The 22549-nt window shown below is 52.2% G+C and overlaps 8 protein-coding genes across 8 annotated transcripts; 4 read left to right on the top strand and 4 right to left on the bottom strand.

Moving 5' to 3' along the window:
* Nucleotides 1–1242: 1242 nt before the first annotated feature.
* On the bottom strand, nt 1243–2991 carry Z519_06550 (uncharacterized protein; the record flags this gene model as incomplete). The annotated part of the gene is made up of 3 exons (XM_016764290.1): nt 1243–1356; nt 1447–2890; nt 2936–2991. 3 exons carry the CDS (start codon nt 2989–2991, stop codon nt 1243–1245), a joined length of 1614 nt encoding a protein of 537 aa, XP_016619372.1.
* A 1121-nt stretch (nt 2992–4112) lies between these two features.
* On the bottom strand, nt 4113–5303 carry Z519_06549 (uncharacterized protein; the record flags this gene model as incomplete). The annotated part of the gene is made up of 6 exons (XM_016764289.1): nt 4113–4178; nt 4238–4374; nt 4428–4460; nt 4528–4973; nt 5034–5149; nt 5208–5303. The coding sequence occupies 6 exons, from the start codon at nt 5301–5303 to the stop codon at nt 4113–4115; spliced, it is 894 nt and encodes a 297-aa protein (XP_016619371.1).
* A 308-nt stretch (nt 5304–5611) lies between these two features.
* Z519_06548 (uncharacterized protein) lies at nt 5612–7312 on the top strand (the record flags this gene model as incomplete). Its single annotated transcript, XM_016764288.1, has 2 exons — nt 5612–5707; nt 5753–7312. 2 exons carry the CDS (start codon nt 5612–5614, stop codon nt 7310–7312), a joined length of 1656 nt encoding a protein of 551 aa, XP_016619370.1.
* A 2231-nt stretch (nt 7313–9543) lies between these two features.
* Z519_06547 (uncharacterized protein) lies at nt 9544–11448 on the top strand (the record flags this gene model as incomplete). Its single annotated transcript, XM_016764287.1, has 1 exon — nt 9544–11448. The coding sequence occupies one exon, from the start codon at nt 9544–9546 to the stop codon at nt 11446–11448; it is 1905 nt and encodes a 634-aa protein (XP_016619369.1).
* Nucleotides 11449–11834: 386 nt separating this feature from the next.
* On the top strand, nt 11835–13522 carry Z519_06546 (dihydropyrimidinase; the record flags this gene model as incomplete). The annotated part of the gene is made up of 4 exons (XM_016764286.1): nt 11835–12005; nt 12071–12195; nt 12263–12694; nt 12766–13522. The coding sequence occupies 4 exons, from the start codon at nt 11835–11837 to the stop codon at nt 13520–13522; spliced, it is 1485 nt and encodes a 494-aa protein (XP_016619368.1).
* A 184-nt stretch (nt 13523–13706) lies between these two features.
* Nucleotides 13707–14905, bottom strand: Z519_06545 (uncharacterized protein; the record flags this gene model as incomplete). Its single annotated transcript, XM_016764285.1, has 2 exons — nt 13707–14402; nt 14546–14905. The coding sequence occupies 2 exons, from the start codon at nt 14903–14905 to the stop codon at nt 13707–13709; spliced, it is 1056 nt and encodes a 351-aa protein (XP_016619367.1).
* Nucleotides 14906–17914: 3009 nt separating this feature from the next.
* Z519_06544 (uncharacterized protein) lies at nt 17915–19507 on the top strand (the record flags this gene model as incomplete). The annotated part of the gene is made up of 1 exon (XM_016764284.1): nt 17915–19507. The coding sequence occupies one exon, from the start codon at nt 17915–17917 to the stop codon at nt 19505–19507; it is 1593 nt and encodes a 530-aa protein (XP_016619366.1).
* Nucleotides 19508–20833: 1326 nt separating this feature from the next.
* Nucleotides 20834–21361, bottom strand: Z519_06543 (uncharacterized protein; the record flags this gene model as incomplete). Its single annotated transcript, XM_016764283.1, has 1 exon — nt 20834–21361. One exon carries the CDS (start codon nt 21359–21361, stop codon nt 20834–20836), a length of 528 nt encoding a protein of 175 aa, XP_016619365.1.
* Between the last annotated feature and the right edge of the window lie 1188 nt (nt 21362–22549).

Raw genomic sequence — 22549 nt, 5'->3', positions numbered from 1 at the left:
ACGCCTGACCTCGGTTGCACTACTGTAGACGCCGAATAGGTAAGTGGAAGAGGCCCGAGCTAAACTAGACCGGCGAAGATGAAGGCGATGGCGAATGTGACCAGGCTTGACAAGTTCCCAAGCAGCAGCGATTGTGGGCACCAAAGGAATGTCCAGCAGCGGCATAGCGGCTGGTGTGGTCCACATCCACAATCCACCCACGAGCCATGGCCGCTGCGTGGGTTTTGTACAGAAAACAGATGGACAGAAAGACTGGATCCATGCTAAAAACACGTGCCCTCCCGCCTTGTCTCGACCAGGTCTGACAATGACAGGGCATGCTGTAGTGGTTGGCTGTTCTCAAACGCCACTGTGCCGGGATTCAGCCCCTTTCGTGTATCTTGCAAGGCGTGGCGTGTTCGAGCTCGGGCTTTGGAGTAAGATCACAAATTTTAAATTCTGTCCCATTTGGGCTCATGGTTGAACAAGAAATCGACAGTGTACGAACCCTTCGCAAGGGCGTGTCAGTGGGAAAAATATGGAGAGAGGCTTTGACTTGCTTTGACGTTCCAAAATTCATTTCCCGTTCCGTCATTTGAATGTCACACCCTGGGTCTGAAGCGCTCAAAGTGCTTAAAGTGCTCAACGTGCTGACCAACCGAGATCGTGTCATTTGAACTGTCAAGCACCTTCCCCCTTTTTCAAGCCTCGAACGGTTATCTCTTTGTGGAATACCTCGTACGAAGTCCCTGCTTCCACCTACCTGGGTATAGAGTACCGCAAGCTTCGACTAAACTTGATGCAGCGTTGTACATGACCGGACAACTTCCATGCTCACCGACGGAGTCTGGGCGAGCCTAATCTATTTAGTCCGTGGTTTGGAATGGAGATCGCTACACCGCTAATCCGTTCAGTCGCTCTCGCTTGTTCAGACTGGCGCATCCACTACTCCGTACATAAATACTCTGTCTTACCTTGACGTCCCCGGCCTCATGTCCTCCGTCGATCACTTGAGCAGCATCATGAAGTTCAAGGTTTGTCCAGAAGCTCTTGTGAATGGTTGCATAAGTCGCATACCTGGCTATGAAAGTTCCACGGTTTCTCAACTGACCTTAACAGGTATGTTCCTCGCAGGTTGCCGCGAAGAGAACAATCTCATCAGCTGCACAGGCTTTGGGACTACTGCAGACCGCACTCCCCACCCAAACTCATCCACCAGTGCTTTCGGTGAGAAGCACGAAGATCCTGCGGAGTACGGAGTACTCAAAGGTGGGATGCCTTCCACTCTGCTATCCATCCTTGGGCTGCTTCGACGATTTGCCTCTGAGCGTTGGCCACTGGGGCTGGTGGCAGATTTGGAGTTGTCTCATTCGGAAACTTCCAAATGCAGTAAGTCAGCGTCATGTCCTCGATGGAAAAGGTACTACACCGACGTTTCGGTCCGCATTGCTTCCGGGAAAGACTTACCAATCCATTTTCATCCCAATGATGCACTGCCCCTTGAATGAGAATAACGGGCTCGCTTGGCGTGCTTGTTTGGTTGAGTACATCAGGTTCGGCCAGCGTCGCCAACGCTGTAGCGGGACGCCAGGGGTCGGCTTGACCTCCTATAGTCGCAAGTCTGGGATAGGAGATGTTGAAGCCTCCGTATTTGTTGACAGCATTGACGTTCGGCGGTGTGGTAATGTTAAAGGCATATCGGCAAACTTGTGTCAAATATCTGATGGTCAGCAGACGAGAGATGAGAGGAAGTTCATCGTCTGGAACACTGGATCCGTCCTGAATGTAGCCCCACTCGGTACAGTACTGATACGCCCATGACAGTGCATTATAATTTGTGATGTTCTTGTCGGTATACATGGGTGCTGACGCGTTGTGATTGTTGTAGCATTCATCAAGCGAGGCGTCGCACGATCCGACGTAACTGTTGTTAGTCCATGCCATCCAATTGAGCATAGGATTCAGCAGTTGCGCGCTTTCATTTCCCCATCCGCCTGCTTTTATGAGCGATGTAGCGTTGGCCTTCATGCTGGCATAGTTTGGCCAAAGAAGAGTGTCAGAGCTGATGTTTCCGCAGTAGTAGCTGAATTCCGGACTGTTAACGGCCGGGTCCCAGTTTCTTGACTGCCACCACCCAATTCCGCCCGACGCAAGGTTGGCGAGATCGTCGCTATGCGTTAGGGTTTGCATGCCGAAACCCTTCTTGAGTTGCGCCACGGTCTTCGCATCGTTCTTCAGGAGGATGTTATCCATAATGTTGATCAGCTTGACTTGGTTGGCGATACATGCTGGTGGACCATATTGACGAACGGGTTCATAGTACTCCCAGTAGTCATAAATCGCCTCCGTGACTCCCGATGATGAAATTGCGCCCCAGTAGATCTCGGGATATAACTTGCGCAAGAATGCGACAACGCCCCCAGAGTAAGAGCCGCCATAAGCTAGATAAGGCGTGCCTGGAGCTGTCAAATTTACATGCTCCAGGCCCGGAAAGACGATATGTGACGCAAAGTATGCTTGATCAGCCACCGCCTGGTCGGTGGATAAAAATCGTAGGTTTTCGGTCGACAGGTCAGGTGTAGGGAAACTCTTTCCATAATATCTGTGCTCCAAGACCACGCCAATGCCGTTAAGAGCCGTTGCTAGCTGGTAGACAATTCCTTTCTGAAGGTACGGTAGACGCGTACTGGCATCTGCTTCCCCGCTCTGCAGGACTATCACGGGGCCTCCCGGTTTGTAGTATGTTGCATCAAAATAGTACCGAAGATTGAATGTTTTATTTGAATGTGGTTCATATCGGGATTCGTTGTGGAAATGATCCACCGGCATAGAGATGTAATGTGCAGGATACAGCTCCGTTGGGTCAACATCCTGCCTTGCGACCAGCTTGTGAGGGGCAGGCGCCAGATTCCTGCGTAATGTCAGTGAATGCGTGGATGATGCCTGGGCCGCCTACTTTGCCTGTATCAGGCCATAGAATGTAGCTGCAAGGATTGTATATAAGTTTCTCATTTCGCAAGAATAAAGACCCCGTGTGTGCACGCAGGAGAGGCAGGAGCAGGGAAGTAGGAAAACAAGACAACAAGGCCGGGCGAGGGCCTTTTTCCCAACCACAGCTCTCTCATGCAACCAACCTGTTTTTTTTTTTTTGCCGGCTGAACACTACAGCTCCAGCATCCGGAAGCTATTGTAACCCCGCATGTGGAAGAGATGATACCATGACGGCAGCGCCTGGAAGTTGTTATCGGGAAGCTCCAGAAGCTTGTTGGCCATGATATATGGCAATGCAACGTTGACGGGGAAAAGGCACCAACCTATGACTCAAGGGGAAGGTGCTCAAGTGATCATCAAAGAATGTACAAGGACAGCAAGTATGGAGACGCATGCTGTGGAACGGACGCAGATCGCAGATATACCTCAACCACTAGAAAACCAGCGCGAGTTGCACAAAAGCCCCCAGAGCTATCACCGCTGAGGTGATTGGAAATAATGATTACAAGCACCTCGGCAGTGCAATAAGGTCGTCAGATCTCCCAGCCACCCGCGCCCAGGTCCCGCATTGAGGCGTGAAGTTCGGTCTGATGCCGAGCCAATGTGCCCTCCTTGTGGTCGACAGTGTTAAGGCTGCAGGAAACATATATGAGCGAGGCTGACATCCGATAGATGGAGCAATCCGAGAACAGCACAAGAGCATAGGCAGACGCGACAACCGTGGAAAGGAAAATGCCCAAGTCAGAAAAGCGGCACTGGGTAGGTGTTCGGAAGTACCAGTAGGCGAGGGAGCCCTCGGAAGATTAACGTCGCATGCCCGGCGGCGATTTGTTCTCCTGTACTTGTACAAAGTACAAGTACTTTCTAGCGGCCATGCAGGGGGGTTGGTTGCTCTGGAGGCATTAAGTAACAGTTGCTCCGTGATCCCGTGACAGCTGATCCCGTGACTCGGAATGACGTCGAGCTGCCATGAACGGCCAAAAAAATCTCTCCTTCCAATTTTGGGTTTGAAAGCCAAGACATATCGCGCTATTCCTGGTTTGGATCAAGCGTTCTATCAAAAAGGCCAGGAGATTCACCGACTCCTGCTTCTATCAAGTCCCTCTTTTCTGACCTCTCAAGTCTCCAGATGTTAACGTTCCTTATTGTCCATTTGCGAGAAGAACTCGTCCGCCATCGACACAGAGGCATCTCCCATCAACATAAGCCTGATGGTCGATGATTTAGCACACCTCCCTTTTGCAATCGGGAGCACCTGTCAACTTACCCCTGCTTGGCTGCTCAGATATAGCACTGCTCCCGCAATATCCTCCATCTTTCCTATGCGTGCTGCTGGCATTGCCTGGAAGAGCTCTGCAAATTGATTGTCGCCTTCTCCAACCGGGTTCATTCTGCTAGGGACAACTGTGATTCAATTCAGCCATATGCAAGCACATGTCTGTATCGGGCTCGCTTACAGCCTGGGTTGATGGCATTGACTCTGACGTACCCTGTACCGTCAACATAATCAGCACCACTCTCGGTTCTTGGCCTGCGAAGTTCAACGGGGACGCTCACATCTTGCGAACTTGCTCGCCAACAGAGCAACCAAGTGGTCAATCGCCGCTTTGCTGGCCGCATAGCTGGTCAAATCGACATTTGTGCAATTATGCATACTGGCGCAGCTACTGGTAATGATCATCACCCCTCGGCCCTCGTCTCGACCCTTTCGGCCATTTCCCAGATCAAGATTGCTCGCTGCCACCAGCAGCTTCAGCAGTGCAACCGACAAAAAGTAGTGGGCCGTCACATTAACACGAAAAGTATCGTCCCAATCAGAATGCCGCGAAGACCACAGAGACTCTTGCAATTCATCCAGCGACGCAGTTTTGACGTTGCACATCTTTGGCGGGTCTCTTCTGATCCCAGCGTTTGAACAAAGAATGTCCAGGTGAGTCTCGTGTTTCTCGAGTTCTCTTGCAACAGCAGCAATGCCGTCTTTTGAAGACAGATCGCTCGCAAATCTGTGCATTCGTTGTTCGTCAGTCAACCAATTGCAATGCCAGGCATGGCTGGACGATTACCCAATAGCCTTGCCCCCAGAGGGCAGTCCCATTTCATTGAGCTCTGCCACCACTGCTTCAATGTCGTCTGTCGATAGTGCAGTGACATATACCTTTGCGCCATTTGAGACCAGGCCCTATTTCGCGTCAAGATCTGAGTCTTCGCAACCTGGGTACGGGATGCATCCCGCCCACCTTTGCGATCATTAAACCAAGGCCCGAGCATCCCCCGGACACCAGGGCAACTCGCCCACTGACGCCGAATAGATCAGTCACAGAAAGAGAGGACATTCTTAACCGACGACGAGACTCGTTTCGAAGGTCCTCGATGGTCTAAAATGCATAACAGCAAACCCTCCCCTGCGGCTCTTGCCGCCACAAACTCCTGGCCGTTCTTCTCCGCCCTTTCGTCCTCCTGCTCGCACAAGTCCGCAAGCTCGCTTCTCCATACTTGATCGACGTTTTCTTTCACAACCGAGAATCTCAGGGATATAAAATTTGCTTCTGATTCCCGAGCTTCTTTCCCTTTGTTTCAGAAGCATAACGTCGAGCCTTGGAAAGTCAAGGCTTCCAGATTTGCTCGAGATACTAGGGCAAAAATGGCAACTTCGGTAGCTGGGCTTTTTCAAGCTATCAACCATGACTACGCTATCTGGATCGTCGCGGGGCTTTTGATCCTCGTTGGGCTCTATAAGGTCAGCGTCCAGATCTTTCTTCTCTTCCAAAGCTAACTTTACTAGTGGTCAACCGCCACCGACATCCCAAAGATCAAAGGTATTCCAGAGATTCCCGGTGCTCTACCGGTACTTGGGCATCTCCAGCAACTGGGGCCCGACCACGCAACGGTCTGCGAAGGGTGGTGGCGGAAGTATCGACAATCTGTCTTCCAAATCCGCCTGGGCAACACTCGAGCCGTTGTTGTAAATTCTTTCGAAGATGCTAGGCAGATGCTCGTTGGCCATCAGACAGCTGTTATCGACAGACCCACGTTATACACATTTCACGGTGTTATATCCACCACGCAAGGATTCACGATCGGCTCCAGCCCCTGGGACGCGTCCTGCAAAAACAAGCGGAAAGCTGCTGGTCTGGCGCTGGGCCGTCCTGCGATGAGGGGATACTTCGATATGTTCGACTTGGAGTCCTATTGCATTGTCCGTGACCTCTTTCGCGACAGCAAGAACGGCGATCTTGAGATCGGCGTCCGACCATACATTCAGCGATATGCCCTCAACACAACATTGACTCTTTGCTATGGCATCCGAATGGACAATGTCTACGACGACATGCTTAGAGAAATCCTACACGTCGGATCGGCAATCTCCCTCCTCCGTTCAGCTTCGGAAAATTACCAAGACTACGTTCCGATCATGCGCTACTTCCCCAACAACGAAAAGATCCGTCGGTCAAAGGAGCTTCGTGATCGCCGTGATCGCTACTTGAACTTTCTCCTCAACAAGGTCCGAGATATGATCAAGAAAGGCACTGATAAGCCTTGCATCAGCGCCGCCATTCTGAAGGACGAAGAGACCAAGCTGACCGGTGTCGAAGTCTCGTCGATTTGTCTCTCCCTGGTGTCAGGTGGCTTCGAAACAATCCCAGGCACCTTGACTTCATGCATTGGCTCTCTTGCCACGAAGGAAGGCCAGATCTTCCAAGAGCGCGCTTATGAGGATATAATGCGATACTATCCAGATCCGGCATCTGTGTGGTCAAACAGCTTCCAGGAAGAGAAGGTCCCATATGTCAATGCCATCATCAAGGAAGCTGCTCGGTATTACACTGTCAGCGCCATGTCCCTCCCCCGTAAGACCGTTACCGAAATTGACTGGAATGGCGCCAAAATCCCGCCCAAGACCATGATCCTCATCAATGCTCAAGCGGCCAATCACGACGTTGACCACTTCGGTCCGGATGCTGCAGTATTCAACCCGGAGCGATGGTTGAACGATGAATATGTGACGCTACCATCGACAACGGTACCTGAGGAAAAGCCCAGTCAGGGCATCCAGCATTTCTCTTTCGGCGCCGGGTCCAGAGCCTGCTCAGGTCAATTCATAGCTAGCCGACTCTTGTACACTGCGCTCATTCGGTTGTTGGTCTGCTACAAGATCGTGGCAAGTGAAACCGAGCCTCCGAACACGGACTATGTTGACTACAACCAGTTCAAGTCTGCGCTCGTGGCTATCCCCAGAGATTTCAAGGTCAAGCTCATTCCCAGACACGATAAGAGTGTGATTCAGGAGGTTATGGCTGCGGCGGCTGAACGAACGAAGGATTACTACACCGAAGAGAGCTGAGAACGCATTGAATCAAGGGATCCTACTTCATGTCTACCTAAATCCCAGGGCGGGAAGTGGGATCGGAACAACTTTCAAGCCTTGTGCAGAACAGCATCTTCATTGCCATGATTTGATGAGATGGAAAAACTAACTGACTACACTAGATATGGACGGCTTCCTCTATTCAGAACAAGTAAGCCCAGCCATAAGCCTTGAAGGAATGGTGTCGTAAATTGAGTCCATGCTTTGGTGTTGTCAATTATCACTCGGGACGTTGTCGGCATTACACTGCGTACCAGAATGTTGTGCCATGTCCGTCGTTACCAGATATATAACTACCAGGTTTTATGATGTATTCAAATTGCTACCGTTGGCTGCAAGTATACAACAAGTCTCCCTTTTGACTCTTTTCATTGTTACTGCTCCGTTCGCCCTATCTCTGGCGTCCTGACGAGCAGATTGAGCACCATGAATAAAAGTCAACCAGCCCACACAACCTCAGCCCAGCTGATTCGCAGAGGTAAATGCGTAGTACAAGACGACGCTGCTTCGTGATAGTGTCTTGGATGTCCTTGCCGTGTCATGTCTGTGGAGAGATGGCTCTGAATCCGCTTTCCCAACTCCTAGACTGTGGATGAGGCGGGCACCGAGCACTTCATCTTAGTTCACGAGCACTTCAGCAACACTTCAGCTTTCCCTCACCACATTCACCTGTTCAGCTTGGAGCAGTATTGAAATATCCCGATATCTTACTCCATCTCATCCTCATTCTCGAGATCCCTCCAGCGGCTGTATCGATCTTTATCAAACTTTGGGGATCCAGGGGTTTGTAGACACTTCACCATGGCCACCCGGTCGGGATCGCCAGGTCCAAGACACTTCGCAATGGCCACTGCCAGATTTCAACGTCCCTACACTATATGGGAGAGGCATTACTACCTCACATTTGTCAACTTGATCCTCCGCGCCTTCTTCTCCCAGGTTCAATTTGCGTTCGGGTCTAGATTCGGCGAACTCTTCTTTTTACGCAACCTATGTCCACGCAGACGCCACGCCATCTGATTTTCCACGCCGGAGAAATAGTATGACCGCTCTTCGCGCGACCTCACCGCTATTCAATGAGTTCTTTAAAGACATCAAATACGAAGTTCTGGGAGACATAGATCCTCTGGGTCCATTCTGTATATATCCCCCCAATGTCTTCTGGTCAAAATCAGCCTCAAGCCCCTGGGGTCTCCAGGGCAAACAATTCCGAAACTCCGCGGATGACCGTCAAGACAAAGGTCGCAATGGAAATACTCTGGACAGGTACTATGGCAAAGGACCGGCGGCCGGCACTGAAAGGAGGGATGCAGGTGAAGATACGGCTTGCCGTATTGTTCAGTTTCAAAGACGGGAGGCTCACAGAGCTGAGGATCTACAATTGCGTTAGTTCCCCTCCATCACTCCAGAACCTACCAGCACTTGATGAGAGGATAGGCTGTCAGAGGGACCAAGGGCTGGACTGAAGACCAAGGGCCTGAAGACGGCATGACTCCTCGGCATTCTCATCAATCGCTACCCGGTTGCGCCCCGGTTTTCTCCTTGTTGAGCACATTGCCTATGAGAACTATTCTTGGAGGTCTCGCATGTACATACTCTATTGTCACACCTCGTTTCAGTATTCCCAAACATGGACTTGGACTCTGGACTCCCCTCACCGGCGCGGATATCGGCGTTATACTCGACAATCCACTTCTGTTCCCTGGCGCGGAGAACAACGTCGCTTATCATTCCACTTCAGCCTTGCTGTTGGTGATAAGACACCGAGTGTGCGCGGATAGGAGATTGTCGAGGGCCATGGATTACTTATGTAGTTACCAAGTACAGAGCCGAATAAAAAGGAAAAAAAAGAAAAGCAAACGGCACGTCATACGTTTACGTCTATGTTTATGGTTTTTTGGTCTTGTTTTTTCGATAGGTCATCCTCCACTTTCTCCACGGACACCTAGAACCTTAGAATACCTTTCTTCCTTTTTTCCCTCCTAGGAATTAAAAATATAGAGAGAGAAGAAAGGAGCCGAAACACAGAAAAAGGGGCAAGCGAGGCCTGCGCGTGACCGATACCGGCCTGGGCCGAGAGGTGATAGATAGCCTACGAAATATACAGGAAGGGTCTATCTGCAAGACAGAAATAGAACGGAAGAGCAAAGGGAAAGAGGAGGGAATAGGAGAGGACAGGACCACAACCCAGATCCAAATCGATCCAAATGGCAGCCTCGCTAACTACCTCAGCGGTGGCCGACGTGGATGTGGACGTGCTCATCGTCGGTGGCGGACCCGTGGGCCTCAACCTGGCCTACCAGCTACGGCGGTTCTCGTCACCTCCAATCAATCCCAATCCCTCCGCGGAGCCGATTTCCGTGCACGTCGTCGAGATGCATCCCAAGCCGGTGCAGGAGAACTTCGGGCGCGCCGTGACCTTCTGGCCGCGGTCCATGGAGATCCTCGCGCAGATGGGCCTCGCCGAGCAGATCACGCAGCAGTGCGTCGCCGTGCGGTCGAGCGCGGCGTACGACATGTCCGGCACGGAGGTGTTTGGGCGAGGGTGGAGTTTTGTCGAGGGCCTCGAGGACACGCGCTTCACGTTTGCCAGCGTCCTCCGGCAGAAGTTTGTCGAGGACATTTTCCGCGCCGAATTGGCCAAGTTGGGCGTCAACGTGGCGGAGAACTGCAAGTTTGTCGATCTGACGGTGGACGAATCCGTCGAGGTTGGCGGGAAGGGAAGGGTGAAGGCAAGGATCCTGGATGGGAGTGCAGGTGGGGGACAAGAGAGGGAATATACCGTCAATTGTCGGTATTTGATCGGCTGTGATGGATCAAGGACACTGGTGCGTGGTGCCGCAGGGATCGAATCTGATGGAGATCGCACGGAGGACAAATGGGTGAGAATTGACGGTGTGCTGAAAAGCACGACGATGCCGAAACCCAGGTCCTACGGCGCAATCGAGAGTCCGCTGTACGGCAATGTCCTCTGGATCCCACTCGATCATGGCGCTACGAGGATCGGCTTTGCGTTGAATGACGAGCGAAGAAAGCTGTATAAGGAGCTCAATCAGGAAATTTTTATCCAGGAGGCGAAACTGTCCGTCAAACCCTTCGAGATTGAATACGAGAGAGTGGATTGGGCAAGCGTCTATAGCGTTGGGCAGCGTGTCGCGAGAAATTTCTGGGCCAAGGAGTCAGTCTTTATTGCCGGTGACGCGGCCCACAGTCACAGTTCAGGAGCCGGCCAGGGGATGAACGCCGGCATGCACGATGCGGTTAACCTTGGCTGGAAGCTTGCGCTTGTGTTGACGGGTGTGCTGAAGAGGGAGGTCCTGGAGACTTATGAGTTGGAGAGAAGGCCGAATGCAAGGAAACTCATCAAGTATGACGAGGACATCAGTGTCCTGGTCTCTGGGAGACTGCCAAAGGATTGGCAGGGGGATAAAACCGAGGATCCAAACGTCGTTCTGGGGAGGATATTACAGGAAGCCAAAGGATTCAACACTGGCTTGACCATTGGCTTCGAACCGAACATTGCTGTTTCCAGGGATGATAGCACAGAGGACGCTGACCTGGTGGCCAAGCGAACGATCATCCCGGCACCAGCAATAGCAGGCTACCGAGCGCCAGATGTTCGAGTCTTGACACCCGCACTGTGGGAACCGGTTTGGCTGCACACTTTGATGGCAAACCTGGCGAGGTTTTATGTTCTCATCTTCATTGGCAAATCGGCTGAAGCAAAGAGTTCATTCGGCCAGATGAAGGAAGACGTGCAAAAGAACCAACACCTGAAGCTTGAAAGGGTGCCAGGAACTGCAGCAGAGACAAATGGGGTTCACCTCAACGGATCCTCAGCCTCCCAACCCCGAAGATGGCCTGTGGACTTCCTTACCATCTTGCCAGAGAAAGTCGGCAATGCCTGGTTCGAACTGGGGACTGATCCATTGGGGAGAGTGTATTACGATGGTGATGGCAGCAGTGTCTACCAGAGATATGGCGTGGAGGTTGAGTCAGGGGCAGTTTTCGTGGTGAGACCGGACGGGTGGATTGGTGCGAGATTCGCACTCGGATCGAAAAGCCTTGTGGATGAAATTGATGCGTACCTGGGTGGACTGCTTTACCGGTAGATAGATTTGCCTTCAAGGCCACATTACCGCCATATAAAATTTGGGAAACATGGTGTTGAATCTGTTAATGAACGAAAATAGTAAGAGGTCACTAGGGAGTTTAGGGAAGGTGAAGCGAGGCGGCGTTGCCCGCTGCGGAGAAGCTGGAGAAGGTCACCATCGACGCTAAGCCTCTCCTGGAACACGCGGAGATGCGCGAAGTTGCTTATCAGAGGCGCAGTTGAACCTTGGTCGCTTCCCCAGACACAAGCAGTTCAAGCCCCCGGCGCAGGCACCGAGCAGACCGTGAGACCATTGGGCTTGTGCAATCAAGGAGGGGGTGCTGCCATCATGCATCCATATCTTCAGACTTGCAGGCTCTGCTGCCACGGTACTGCAGGTCCACCATGGACGGCTTCGACCTTCTCGTCATCAATGGGCTCGTGGTGACCGCCTCCGACACCGCGAACTACGACATCGCCATCAAGGATGGGAAGATCGCGCTACTGGCTCCTCCAGGCGTGCTGGGCACCAGTAGTGCGAAGAGGGTGATTGATGCCGAAGGCGGTTATGTGATGGTATGACTCTGGTCGAGTTCTGTTGGGCGGTTGACGACTGCATGCTGAAAGCATCTGGATTATAGCCTGGCGGCATTGATTGCCATGTGCATCTCGAAGAGCCTGCGCTGTTTGGCGGCAAGGGCAGAAGCTCGGATAACTTTGAGACGGGCACAAGGAGCAGCATCTGTGGAGGGACCACGACGATTGTGTACGTTGAAACCCCAGTGACTTGTGGCATACCACCAAACAAGCGAACACTGACCACCACCTCTCAGGGCATTTGCACCTCAGGCCAAAACCATACCCTCGCTCCTCCAAGTCCTTGAAGATACTCAGGCGCGAGCCAAAGACAACTGCTACACCGATTACTCATTCCACATGCTCGTCGGCCACCCGGGAGAGCAAGCGCTGTCAGAATTCCCGCGTTTGCGTGAACTCGGTATCTCCTCACTGAAGATATACATGACGTATGCGGCCCTGCAGCTTCGAGACGACCAGATCCTTGACGTGTTGTTTGCGTCGAGAAAGGAAGGGATCACAACCATGATTCATGCAGAGAATGGAGATGTGTTGACTTGGATGACCAAGAAGTTGGAAGAGAGGAAGCTGTATGCTCCAAAGTACCACGCCACGTCTAGACCACAGATCGTGGAGACGGAGGCGACGAATCGCGCGATTGCGCTAGCTGAGCTTATGGACGCGCCTATGTAAGTCGCAATCGTTGGCTTCCCCCTTTCTACCGTGGCCGAGATGTGAGCTGATCGTCACACCTATCTAGCCTTGTCGTCCATGTCTCGTCTCCCAGCGCCGCAGCCCACCTTCGCAACGCCCAGACTCGTGGACTTCCGGTGTACGCCGAGACATGTCCTCAATATCTCTTCCTGACCCGAGCGGACCTGGATAAGCCAGACTTCGAGGGCGCAAAGTGCGTCTGTTCCCCTCCACCTCGCGAGTCTGCTCACGACCACGACGCGATCTGGATAGGTCTCGCCAACGGTACATTCACAGTTCTCTCCTCTGACCACTGCCCCTTCATGTACGAAGACTATGAGAAGGGCAAGAAATCCATCATCAGCGAGGAGTACCCCGAGGGCCGATTCAGTGGCATTCCCAATGGGTGCCCCGGGATCGAGACCCGCCTTGCACTGACGCTCAGCGCAAACAGACTGCCGCTGCAGAAATTTGTGGAAGTGACCAGCACAAATGCAGCTCGCCTGTACGGATTGTATCCACAGAAAGGCACAATTTTACCTGGCGTCAGCGATGCAGACCTTACAATCTGGTATCCACCAGGCAAGTTAGGGACGTTCAAACTCACCAATTCCATGCTCCATCACAATGTGGACTATACCCCTTTTGAGGGGATGGAGCTCAATCAGTGGCCGAGGTACACCATTCTGAGAGGTGAGGTTGTGTGGGACAGAGATGGTGGTGGGCTGCTGGGCAAGAAAGGGTACGGTAAGTTCATCGCGAGAGGGAAGAGCACGCTCCCGGGGCCCAGACAGGCGGGTGAATGGGACGTGAGCGTTTTCTAAAGAGATTCTCAGCGCTATAAGATAAATGGATGATTTTGATCTCGAGATCTTTCGTACCAGAGTTCTTTTTCTACCGTGATATCTGTCTGCCTGCCTAACCCCCCTCCCCCCGTCTTTATCTAACTATACCTTTGCTACTTACTACATCACAACCTTTTAAAGAAAACACAAACTCGGCGACGGCTCAGGCTTTCCCTTCTACCAAAGGAAAACGCAGCTCGAGACCGCCTTTGTGCGTATAGACGCCCTTCAGATCTCCGACGCTCCGTCGAAGAATCCACTCCTCGCTAGTCAACTCCATCTCTTCCTTCTGGGTCTGTGGTTGCTGGTCGATGAGGCCGCCTTTGAGCCGGCGCAGGACGACAGCGTCCTCGGGCCGTGAGAAAAACACCAGGCTGTGTCGGTCGCGCCCGTCCTGCGGCGGCATCGGCGGCACCACGCGATGGACATTGGACCGCAGCAAACCGGCCGTGAACTTGACCAGGGCGTCGCCGAGGTTCACCACCGCGGAGCCAGGCACAGGACGCACGTAGACCCATTCGTTGGTCTCGGGCATGCGGATCTGCAGCCCGCCCATCCAGTTGAAGAGAATGGTGAGGGAGCCAAAGTCGGTGTGCTCGCCCAGCCGGGCCTTCTGCTCGTCGAATTTGCCCGGCGCAGACTTGTTAAAGCGCACATGGTCACCCGACCGCTCCTCGATACGGTGCAGCTTGGCCAAGGTCCCGATCGGGAGCTCCAGGTTCTTCTCGAGGTGCGTGAACATCAAGTCGATGGCGGCGCGGCAGTTGCGGGCGTAGTCGCCCAACAGCTCCCAATTCTGCTTGATGAGGTCCGGGCACGGAAGTGGTTTGCAGTTGCCGATCAAGTCATCTTTGCGCATCTTGTGTCGAGAATGAACAAGTCAGTCGGTCGGCCAAATTTCAAGCCCCCCTTTCCCCTTCCACAAGCATATATCATTATCATCTCCCCAAAGGAGCGGGGCCAGGGTGATGGATTGAGATTGGGATTGAATTGGACACATACATTATAGTTCTCATTCCTCACCACCGTCCCGTCCTCCATCTCCCTGGTTCCCAGGATGCGGTATCCGAAAAATGGGTCGAGCTTCTCCCTCAAAAACCTCTCCTTTTCCTCGTTCGGAAGGGCGTGGAACTGCTTCTGCACGGCGTGCAGCTGCTCGGCCTGGGCCACGATCTTCTCGCCCAGCGCAGACCCTTCCATGTCCAGGTAGAAGAACCCCAGCTCCTTCGAGGCCGTGAAGAAGCTGTGCGACTCCCCATCGTCGTTGGCTTCGAGCTTGCGCAGAGAAATCGAAACCAGGGGTGCGGTTGGCAGGCCTTCAGCGAAGGGCGGGTATTGACCGTGGGATGTTTGAAGGACCATGGCTGGCAACTTAGTTGGTTCACGTGTTTATATTCCCTAGACTAGTGGAATGAGTGTGGTGTAGTTGTATAGCGATAGTAAGGACATCATCATGTCATGATATACTAGGTACCTTTCCCCCTCATGTATACGCAGTACGTGGGTCACTCCCCCCAAATTGTGTCCTCGATCTACGATTCAACCCACGACAGTGAACTGTGACTCCAACGCGGTTATTACCGACCCCGCTTCAGTCGGCTCGAAGTGTCCATGTCCACCCTACATACACGCGGCTAGCCTTCATACCACACGTCACATATACCCGGGACAGCAACGGCGACTGACACCGACGGCGACTCTCCGAACAATACAGACCACGATGATCCAGCGCTGAAACTTCACCTCGCCAGACCCGATTCCGTCTGCAGACCTGAGTGCCTTGCTGCTTTAATCCGACCACCCAATATGCCTTTTTTGACCTGTTATGTTCCAACGTTTCCTGCTCTCCGTTGAACAATCCTTCAAGGTTTCAGCTCGGACTGGTAGATCGATTTAATGGCACATATTTCTACGAGTCGAACATTGCCTGCCCCAATGGATCATCATCATACGTGTCCGGGACTCGGTTCTTAAAACAGTGCCATGTGTCCACTTGAATGCAAATAGAGCCTTCATTTTCGGGAAAAAGTCCTAATCCGCTGATCAGTCGGGTATTCCCCACAGCTCAAAAGACCATTGTATCTCGCTTCCATGCCTGCGTTGATTACGGGCTGTTCAATGGCATCCATAATAACCGCAGGGGGCTGCGGAATGAATGACCACAACCGCAGCGACGGAATGCATCATTCGCGTCCAGACCTCGTTGCTGTCCTCCAGGGAAGAGGTACTCAGCACATGCTTGAATCTCGCAACACTCGACATAATCGAACAAATTGCAGCCCAGGAAATGGATCGCTGATACACAAAGTGGAGCATAAACTTTCCCCCAATTATCAGAGGTTCCACGGTCATCGATATAATCTTCTCAGAGTTCTGCAAGTCCGGGTCGACGACCGGTCTGATGAATTTATTGCACTTGTGCGCAAGTTCGGACAGCTGTGGACCATACTCAGCCCCCATTTCATGTCCTTTCAGGTAAGCATGGACAACATGGCGGCAAATATAATGCGGTTGGTGTTTGGTGCAGAACAGAACACAAGAATACGGTTTCTGCGAGACATTGTATTGATGCGATCACTCGGTTCCCGTTCGCTGAGAGCACCGATACAATTTCTCGCGGCAATGACAGAACATCAAATCGGGGAAACCTTTTGGGAGAAAAAAGCGTCTTTCCCCATGAAAAGAAAAATTCATATCGCAGATTTGTGTCTGAAGCTGAGTAGGTGTATTTTGAAGTCAGACTAAGGCACACGGTGGATTCTTCTGGTAAGAACGAGGTAACGTGCAACAGGACATCCAGAGGCAGTCAGCACGGCAAAGATCGAAGGTGCCTTCTCGGAGGTGGTGGAAGGGAGCTCATGGTTTCGATATAGCGGTGTAAAAGAAAGCGATTCCACAACGAGGGACACCTATGACCAAGGAGCGTTGATGCCTCAAAGTATCCAAGGATGAATGGAGGAATGGAGGACTGAAGGATGAGTGATCAGAGAGATGCGCAGTCTCGCCAACCTCGCCAGCCTCCCAAGCGCCCTGATGTCTACTGGGTACGGCGGTGACAAAAAGTGACGGGTTTCATGTACTTGTAGTCTTGGCTAGTAACGAGGAACAGCAGGTGAGCCAGGCCGACGTGAGCCAGGTCATGTGAGCCCCGACTCAAAGCGGCGAGACGGAACCAGCGAAGCCAGTAAGCTGGGCCAAAGGCTCGGCACGGACCCAGGGGTCCGGAGTTGATTCTCCGGAGCTCAAGGGAAATATCAACGCCCTACCACGACTTCAAGTATTTAGCCTGAGATACAATCAAGCCCTTGAAACCTAGCTACTAGGTGTTAGCTGACTCGCTAAAAATGCTTCAACTTTTCCCTTTGCTGGGGAGAATGGGGATGGACTCGCTGCTGGCTAACTCGCCCGTTCCTCACTCAACCTCTCTCCAGGCAAGAAATGGCTCAGTCACGACTCGCGAGACATGTCGCTTGCTCACCAGCGAACTCAATTATCAACCCTCTGCGCTCGGTTGGTCAGTCCATCGGCTAAACCAGTCGTGCCAGTATTGCCAGCCAGCCTATAGGCAAATTTCGGGTCGTTCCCCATGGGTAGTCTTCAACATCACCATCAGTATCAGGATTGACCATGCCCGGCCGGCTACTCGGCCCAAGGCTGTGGAGACTCCAGCAACGCGGTGGCAAGGGCCGAACTAACTCACAGCATATCATCATGGTTGTCGTCGATCAATCACCTTGTCGTCGTCCAGGGAGACTAACCAACTCACGAACTCGCCAACCAACCAGCAGGCCCTGCGCGAATCGATTCGCCAGGAGCCTTAAACCCTCCAGCACTTATTAGATAGGAGAACGGATGATCGTCTTCCCCCAATTAAGCAAGGGACAAGGAGTTCTCTACCGAGGAATTCTCTCCGCCTTGGTGGCGGACAACTCTCTCAACTCAAATCAATCAGCTACTCGGGGCATCGCCGGTCTCTGTCCGTTTCATTCATTCTCCCTCCCCATGGGGAAAGGAAAGAAGGTGGGGGAAGAATGCCAGCAAAAGGATACAGGGTCACAGGGTTTGCAGATCGTAGTGTGCAGGGGATTCCTTTCTGACTTGGTGGCCACCTTCCTTAGATCTTGAACTAACTATACCACTACGACGACAGGTCCTGGAGCCATGGCTCATTGCAATTGCTAATTATCCAGGGAACTATCGCGTTGTGACTTACGCTACGGGTGCAGCACGGGATACCTTGTCCTACATAATGTGGCAGCTTTGTCTGGTTTTCTTGCAAACAATAACTCGACTCGACACAATCGCTGTCTTCTCACATCTCAAGCCCTTGAGCCCCTCTCCTCCTCTTCTTTATCATTCGCCGAGTTTCCAATGGACTCAGACATACCTACAACCTTGACGGTGTCCGAGGTCCTCGCTCAAGAGGACCAGAAAGGGCTCGGATTGACGCCGGCGCTGATCAGGCTCTACCTCGTTCTTGCCCCGGCCACTCTGGTGGTCTGCGCCACGAACGGCTTTGATGGTTCCGTTCTCAACGCCCTTCAAGGCATCGACAAGTGGAAGCACCAGTTCGGGAATCCGAACGGCGCATTGCTCGGGATAACGAGCTCGGCATATGCGCTCGGCGCGATAGGGTCGACGCCGTTTTCCGCCATCGTGTCTGACCGCTTTGGCCGGCGATGGTCCATCTTCCTCGGCAGCATCATCATGATGCTCGGTGTGGTCTTGCAGTGTGTTAGCAGGAGCATTGGACTGTTCATCGGCGGTCGTGTCGTTATCGGCTTTGGCATCAGTCTGGCCCTGGCTGCTGCGCCGATCCTTCTCGCAGAGCTAGCCCACCCGCGGCACAGGGTTTTCTTCTCCGCCATGTACAACTGCAGCTTTGCCCTCGGCTCCGTGCTCGCAGCATGGGTTGCCTATGGGAGTGTCCATATCCCGAGCTCGTGGGCTTGGCGCCTTCCGACGCTCTTCCAGGCATGTCCGGCGCTCATACAGACAAGCGCCATTTGGTTCCTTGACGAGTCGCCACGTTGGCTGTGCTACAAGGATCGAGGTGACGAGGCCTTTGCAATTCTGGTCAAACACCACGGTGGAGGCGACCCAACTCATCCTTTGCCGATTGCCGAGTATCATGAGATGTGCGAAGCCTTGCAGCAAGAGAAGCAGATGAAGCACAAGGGACTTCGCTTGTTTCTTCAGACACCCGAAAACCGGAAACGGCTCATGATCTTGATATCACTTGCGGTCTTTGGCCAGTGGTCCGGTACCGGTTTAATATCCTACTATCTTCCCAAGATCCTGGATAGTATTGGCATCACTGGGCAGCAGGAACAGACGCGACTCAACGGGATTGTCACCACCGTCAACTATATCACCTCCTTTTGCGCCGTCATTTTTGCCACCCAGGTCGGCCGTCGGGTTCTGTTTGTCGGCGGCGGCACCTTTATGTGGCTGTCGCTCGTCGGCTTCGCGACCTCGGTGGCCCTCTACAACGAACGCAAAACGGTAGGTGCGGGTCGATCGTCCCTGGGCTTCATCTTCATTTTCAATACCGGCTACAACTTCTGCCTCATCCCGACACTCTATCTCTACTCGACCGAGATTCTGCCATACCGCCTGCGCGCAATGGGTCTCAGCATCTCAGTCTTCACCACCAAGGCCTCGCTTTTCTTCAACCAGTTCGTCAACCCGATCGGGCTGAGCTCGATTGGCTGGAAGTACTATTTCGTCTATGTGGGGTGGGTGGCTGTCGAGGTCCTGACCATGTACTTCTTCTTCCCCGAGACAAAGGGCCATTCGCTCGAGACAATGCCCGAGGTGTTTGGAGAGAATGTCTTGGGCAACATGGACAAGAAGATGATGACGAATGACGATGATGTCCATGTCGTCGAGCTTGGTAGCAGTCCAAAAGGCGTGGACAAAGCGAAGGGTTATGCTGAGCATGTCCAGGATGTTGCAGTCTAGTCTAGACTTGATTTGACACAGAGGGTCACAAGAAAGCCCGAAGCCTAAACCTGGTAAATGGTTGAAGTTGTAGATCTCCGAAATGGTGAAGACAAATTAGCAGATGCCCTCAAGGTAGAAACTGAGGAATGGAGGTTGGAAAGGTTGGAATTCGGCGCTGAGGATCGGGGTTGATTCAGGCGGGGGAGCGGGAGGACCTAGCTGATTCGAATGCGCAGTAAACATCAAATCAGATACCTATTTCCTGTTCTTTGCACTCCTGCTCTTTGCCGTGACCATCGAAACCCTTCTGTTTATAGTGACTAAGCCCTTCTTGTGGTGGCAGAGCCAAAGAAATATGTTTGTTCATTGTGAAACTGTGAGGCTCCAAGATGGCCCCGAGACCGACAAGGTATGAGCGGCAGAGAGGTCATCTAACCACTCCAAGAGGTTCTCGAGAGGTTGTGTGACCCCTCCCTTGAATTTCGACCTGCTACATAAAGGGCCATCCATCCGCGCTCATTCGGGAGTTTGAATGGTGCCTTGCAAGCCACATTAATACAAGTAGTCGCTAAATCTGATTCTCTCAAAGACGGGGGATCTGACAAATTCCGTTTCCGCAGAATGCAGGACAGGACTATCTAGGTCTGGGCTGAAGGATATACCGTGCAAACTGAAGGCTCTGGCGAGATTCCCGACACCCCCAAGGCCCCCTGGATGTATGATGATGGCATGAAATTGGAAAGATTGACTGCAGCGATACCTCGACCGTGGATTTACCTGTACAGTTTCGCGGAAGTCGTTCCACGGCCTTGATCTCGCCAGAGAAAAAGCAACAAGTTCAGCGAGACTGGAGGCAAAAGTCCTGGCTCAATAACGAGACCTTCGGTTAGGAGCGGAGAGAGACGACCCGGACACGAGGCTGCGCAAATCTTAGACTTCCCCGTCACACCACTAATCCTGCTGAAGCTACTTGTATTCATTCCTGAAACAATGGCTTTGGCCTTTCAGTGAGTGTTACAGAATATTCTCAGGAACCTTATATGTCGCCAGAAAGCAAGTAATTATGGTTTAGACGTACCCAGTAATGGTGAGGAATATCCAAGAAGTGATGACGTTTCGTCGTTGCTGGCGAGGCTGGACGTGTGCTCAATGCCAAGACCTGCTCACGTGACCATAAACAAACCGCTGTCATTACAAACATCAACGTGCTGTTTTACCGCTCAAAAAAGTGAAGCCAGCCGCTGAAATGACGCCAAGAATTTGCATGATCCGAGTCATTATATTCCCAAGCCCTCCTTTCCATCTTTCTCTCCCAACTCAAACAATCCCATAACATCGACCAAATCAATCTTCCCGAAGAGCTTCTCTGTTTTCCCGAGCTTCCTGTTTAGACCTGTCATTGATGTCCTTGACGGCAGCAACCGCTCCCAGAGCCTCAGTGATGAGGTGGATGACATGATGCCGCCTATCGCCCAAGAGCTCTTTGCCCAAACTGTAGGCTCCCACGGCCTCTTCCAAGAGACGTCTGTTGTGGCCTGGGGCTTCGTGGTGGTGTTCGTGTTCGTGATGTGAGTACCGACGCCGAGGTTCATGCCGATGATATTCTTCCTCGTCGCTAGTGTCGGTGTATTCTTCAAGTTCGCCTTCTTCGCGTGGGCGTTTTGGTTTCTGCTTCTTTAGCAGGTGGAAAGCTCCAACGGCGACAGCTGCGCCGACTGCAGCCTTGACATAGTGTTCGTTGGCGTCCTTGGGATAGTCCTCGGTGACTGCCTTACCCAGCTCGTTGGCGGCATAGACACCGCTCACGGCCATGACGGCAGTCCCAGCATTAGTCTTCAGCGAGTGTAAGTTGTTATGCTCTGATTCCGGCATTGCTGATTTCTTTCTTGTTCGCTTGGTTGTTCTGAAGATGGTTTGGTTACAGAGGATGGATTTTGACGCGAGGCGAAAGCAAAAAGACAACTAGGAGGCTCTTATACTTGCGGGGTCTAAGGTGTAGAAGGTTCCGGTCCGTCGACAATCAGGTGCTCTCAAGTCAGCCCGCTGGTTCGCCCCGTCCCATGGGGAAAGGTTGGGTTTGACATTTACGACCATCAGGTTGTGGCCTCAAAGCCCGACGGCTTGGCAAGCTTACCAAGTAACAAGTACAATTGCCATCTAGCAAGTACTTGGTAGGTACTTGGCTCATCGACACTGCTGACGAGGTTGGCTCGGTGATATCCATACCAAACAAGGATATGATTCTGGGCTAGACGAACGAATGCGACCGGCTACTGATGATGATGCCACCTCCAGGATTTCCAAATCAGGTGGAAGTCTCCTAAAATGTTCTCGATCACGCAAGATATCGTTTGTTTACGTCCAAGTACTCGTGCTCAGAAGGCAATCCGAGCAAAGATTGGCTGGTTTCATTTGTCAAAATCACACCGGTCGAGAATCAGGCCATTGTTGCGTCGTCGGGGAAGCAGAGACAGCAAAAAAGGCTGTCACATGAATCAGTAGCGACAATATCGTGGGAGGGTGCTTTTTCCCACGAAGTCTCGACGGCGCGCCGCTAAGAGAGCTACCTGTTACAGTGCCACCATTTCATTCATGATGTCGTCTTGATCAAAGAGAGATTCTCTTTTCGCTCTCACTTTCGCCAAAGACAATATTTCAAGATCCGCTACTCGGGAGGCGGATCCCCAAAATTAGCAGGATCATGCGATTGTTTACTGTAGATACATCAAGTCCGAGCCTCTTTTTCCATCACACCACAATCAAAGGTCAAATCACGAACGCTCTCGAACAGTCATCAATCGAAATGGTCTCACCAGAAAACCACGAACAGGAAAACCGTTGGAGAATGCGAGGTGGAGTGAGCAAAATAAGCCCACCGTGCCACGTGATCAGTGACCAGTGAGTTGCTTGGAAGTACAATCCAACCACTCTGCGACTTCCGTGGCCTCGCCCTCTCAAGCTCATTTAATGAATCGCTGGTGGCTTCAAACGTCGAAGTATATCTAGGAGAAAGAAGTAAGAACATCCCAACAGAACGAAAAACACAACAAGACAAACGCC

The sequence above is a fragment of the Cladophialophora bantiana genome (genome assembly GCF_000835475.1).
Source record: "Cladophialophora bantiana CBS 173.52 unplaced genomic scaffold supercont1.9, whole genome shotgun sequence".
In the NCBI taxonomy this organism is placed as follows: Eukaryota; Fungi; Ascomycota; class Eurotiomycetes; order Chaetothyriales; family Herpotrichiellaceae; genus Cladophialophora; species Cladophialophora bantiana.
Note: the sequence above shows the minus strand (reverse complement) of the source record. Positions and strands in the feature narration are given on the sequence as shown.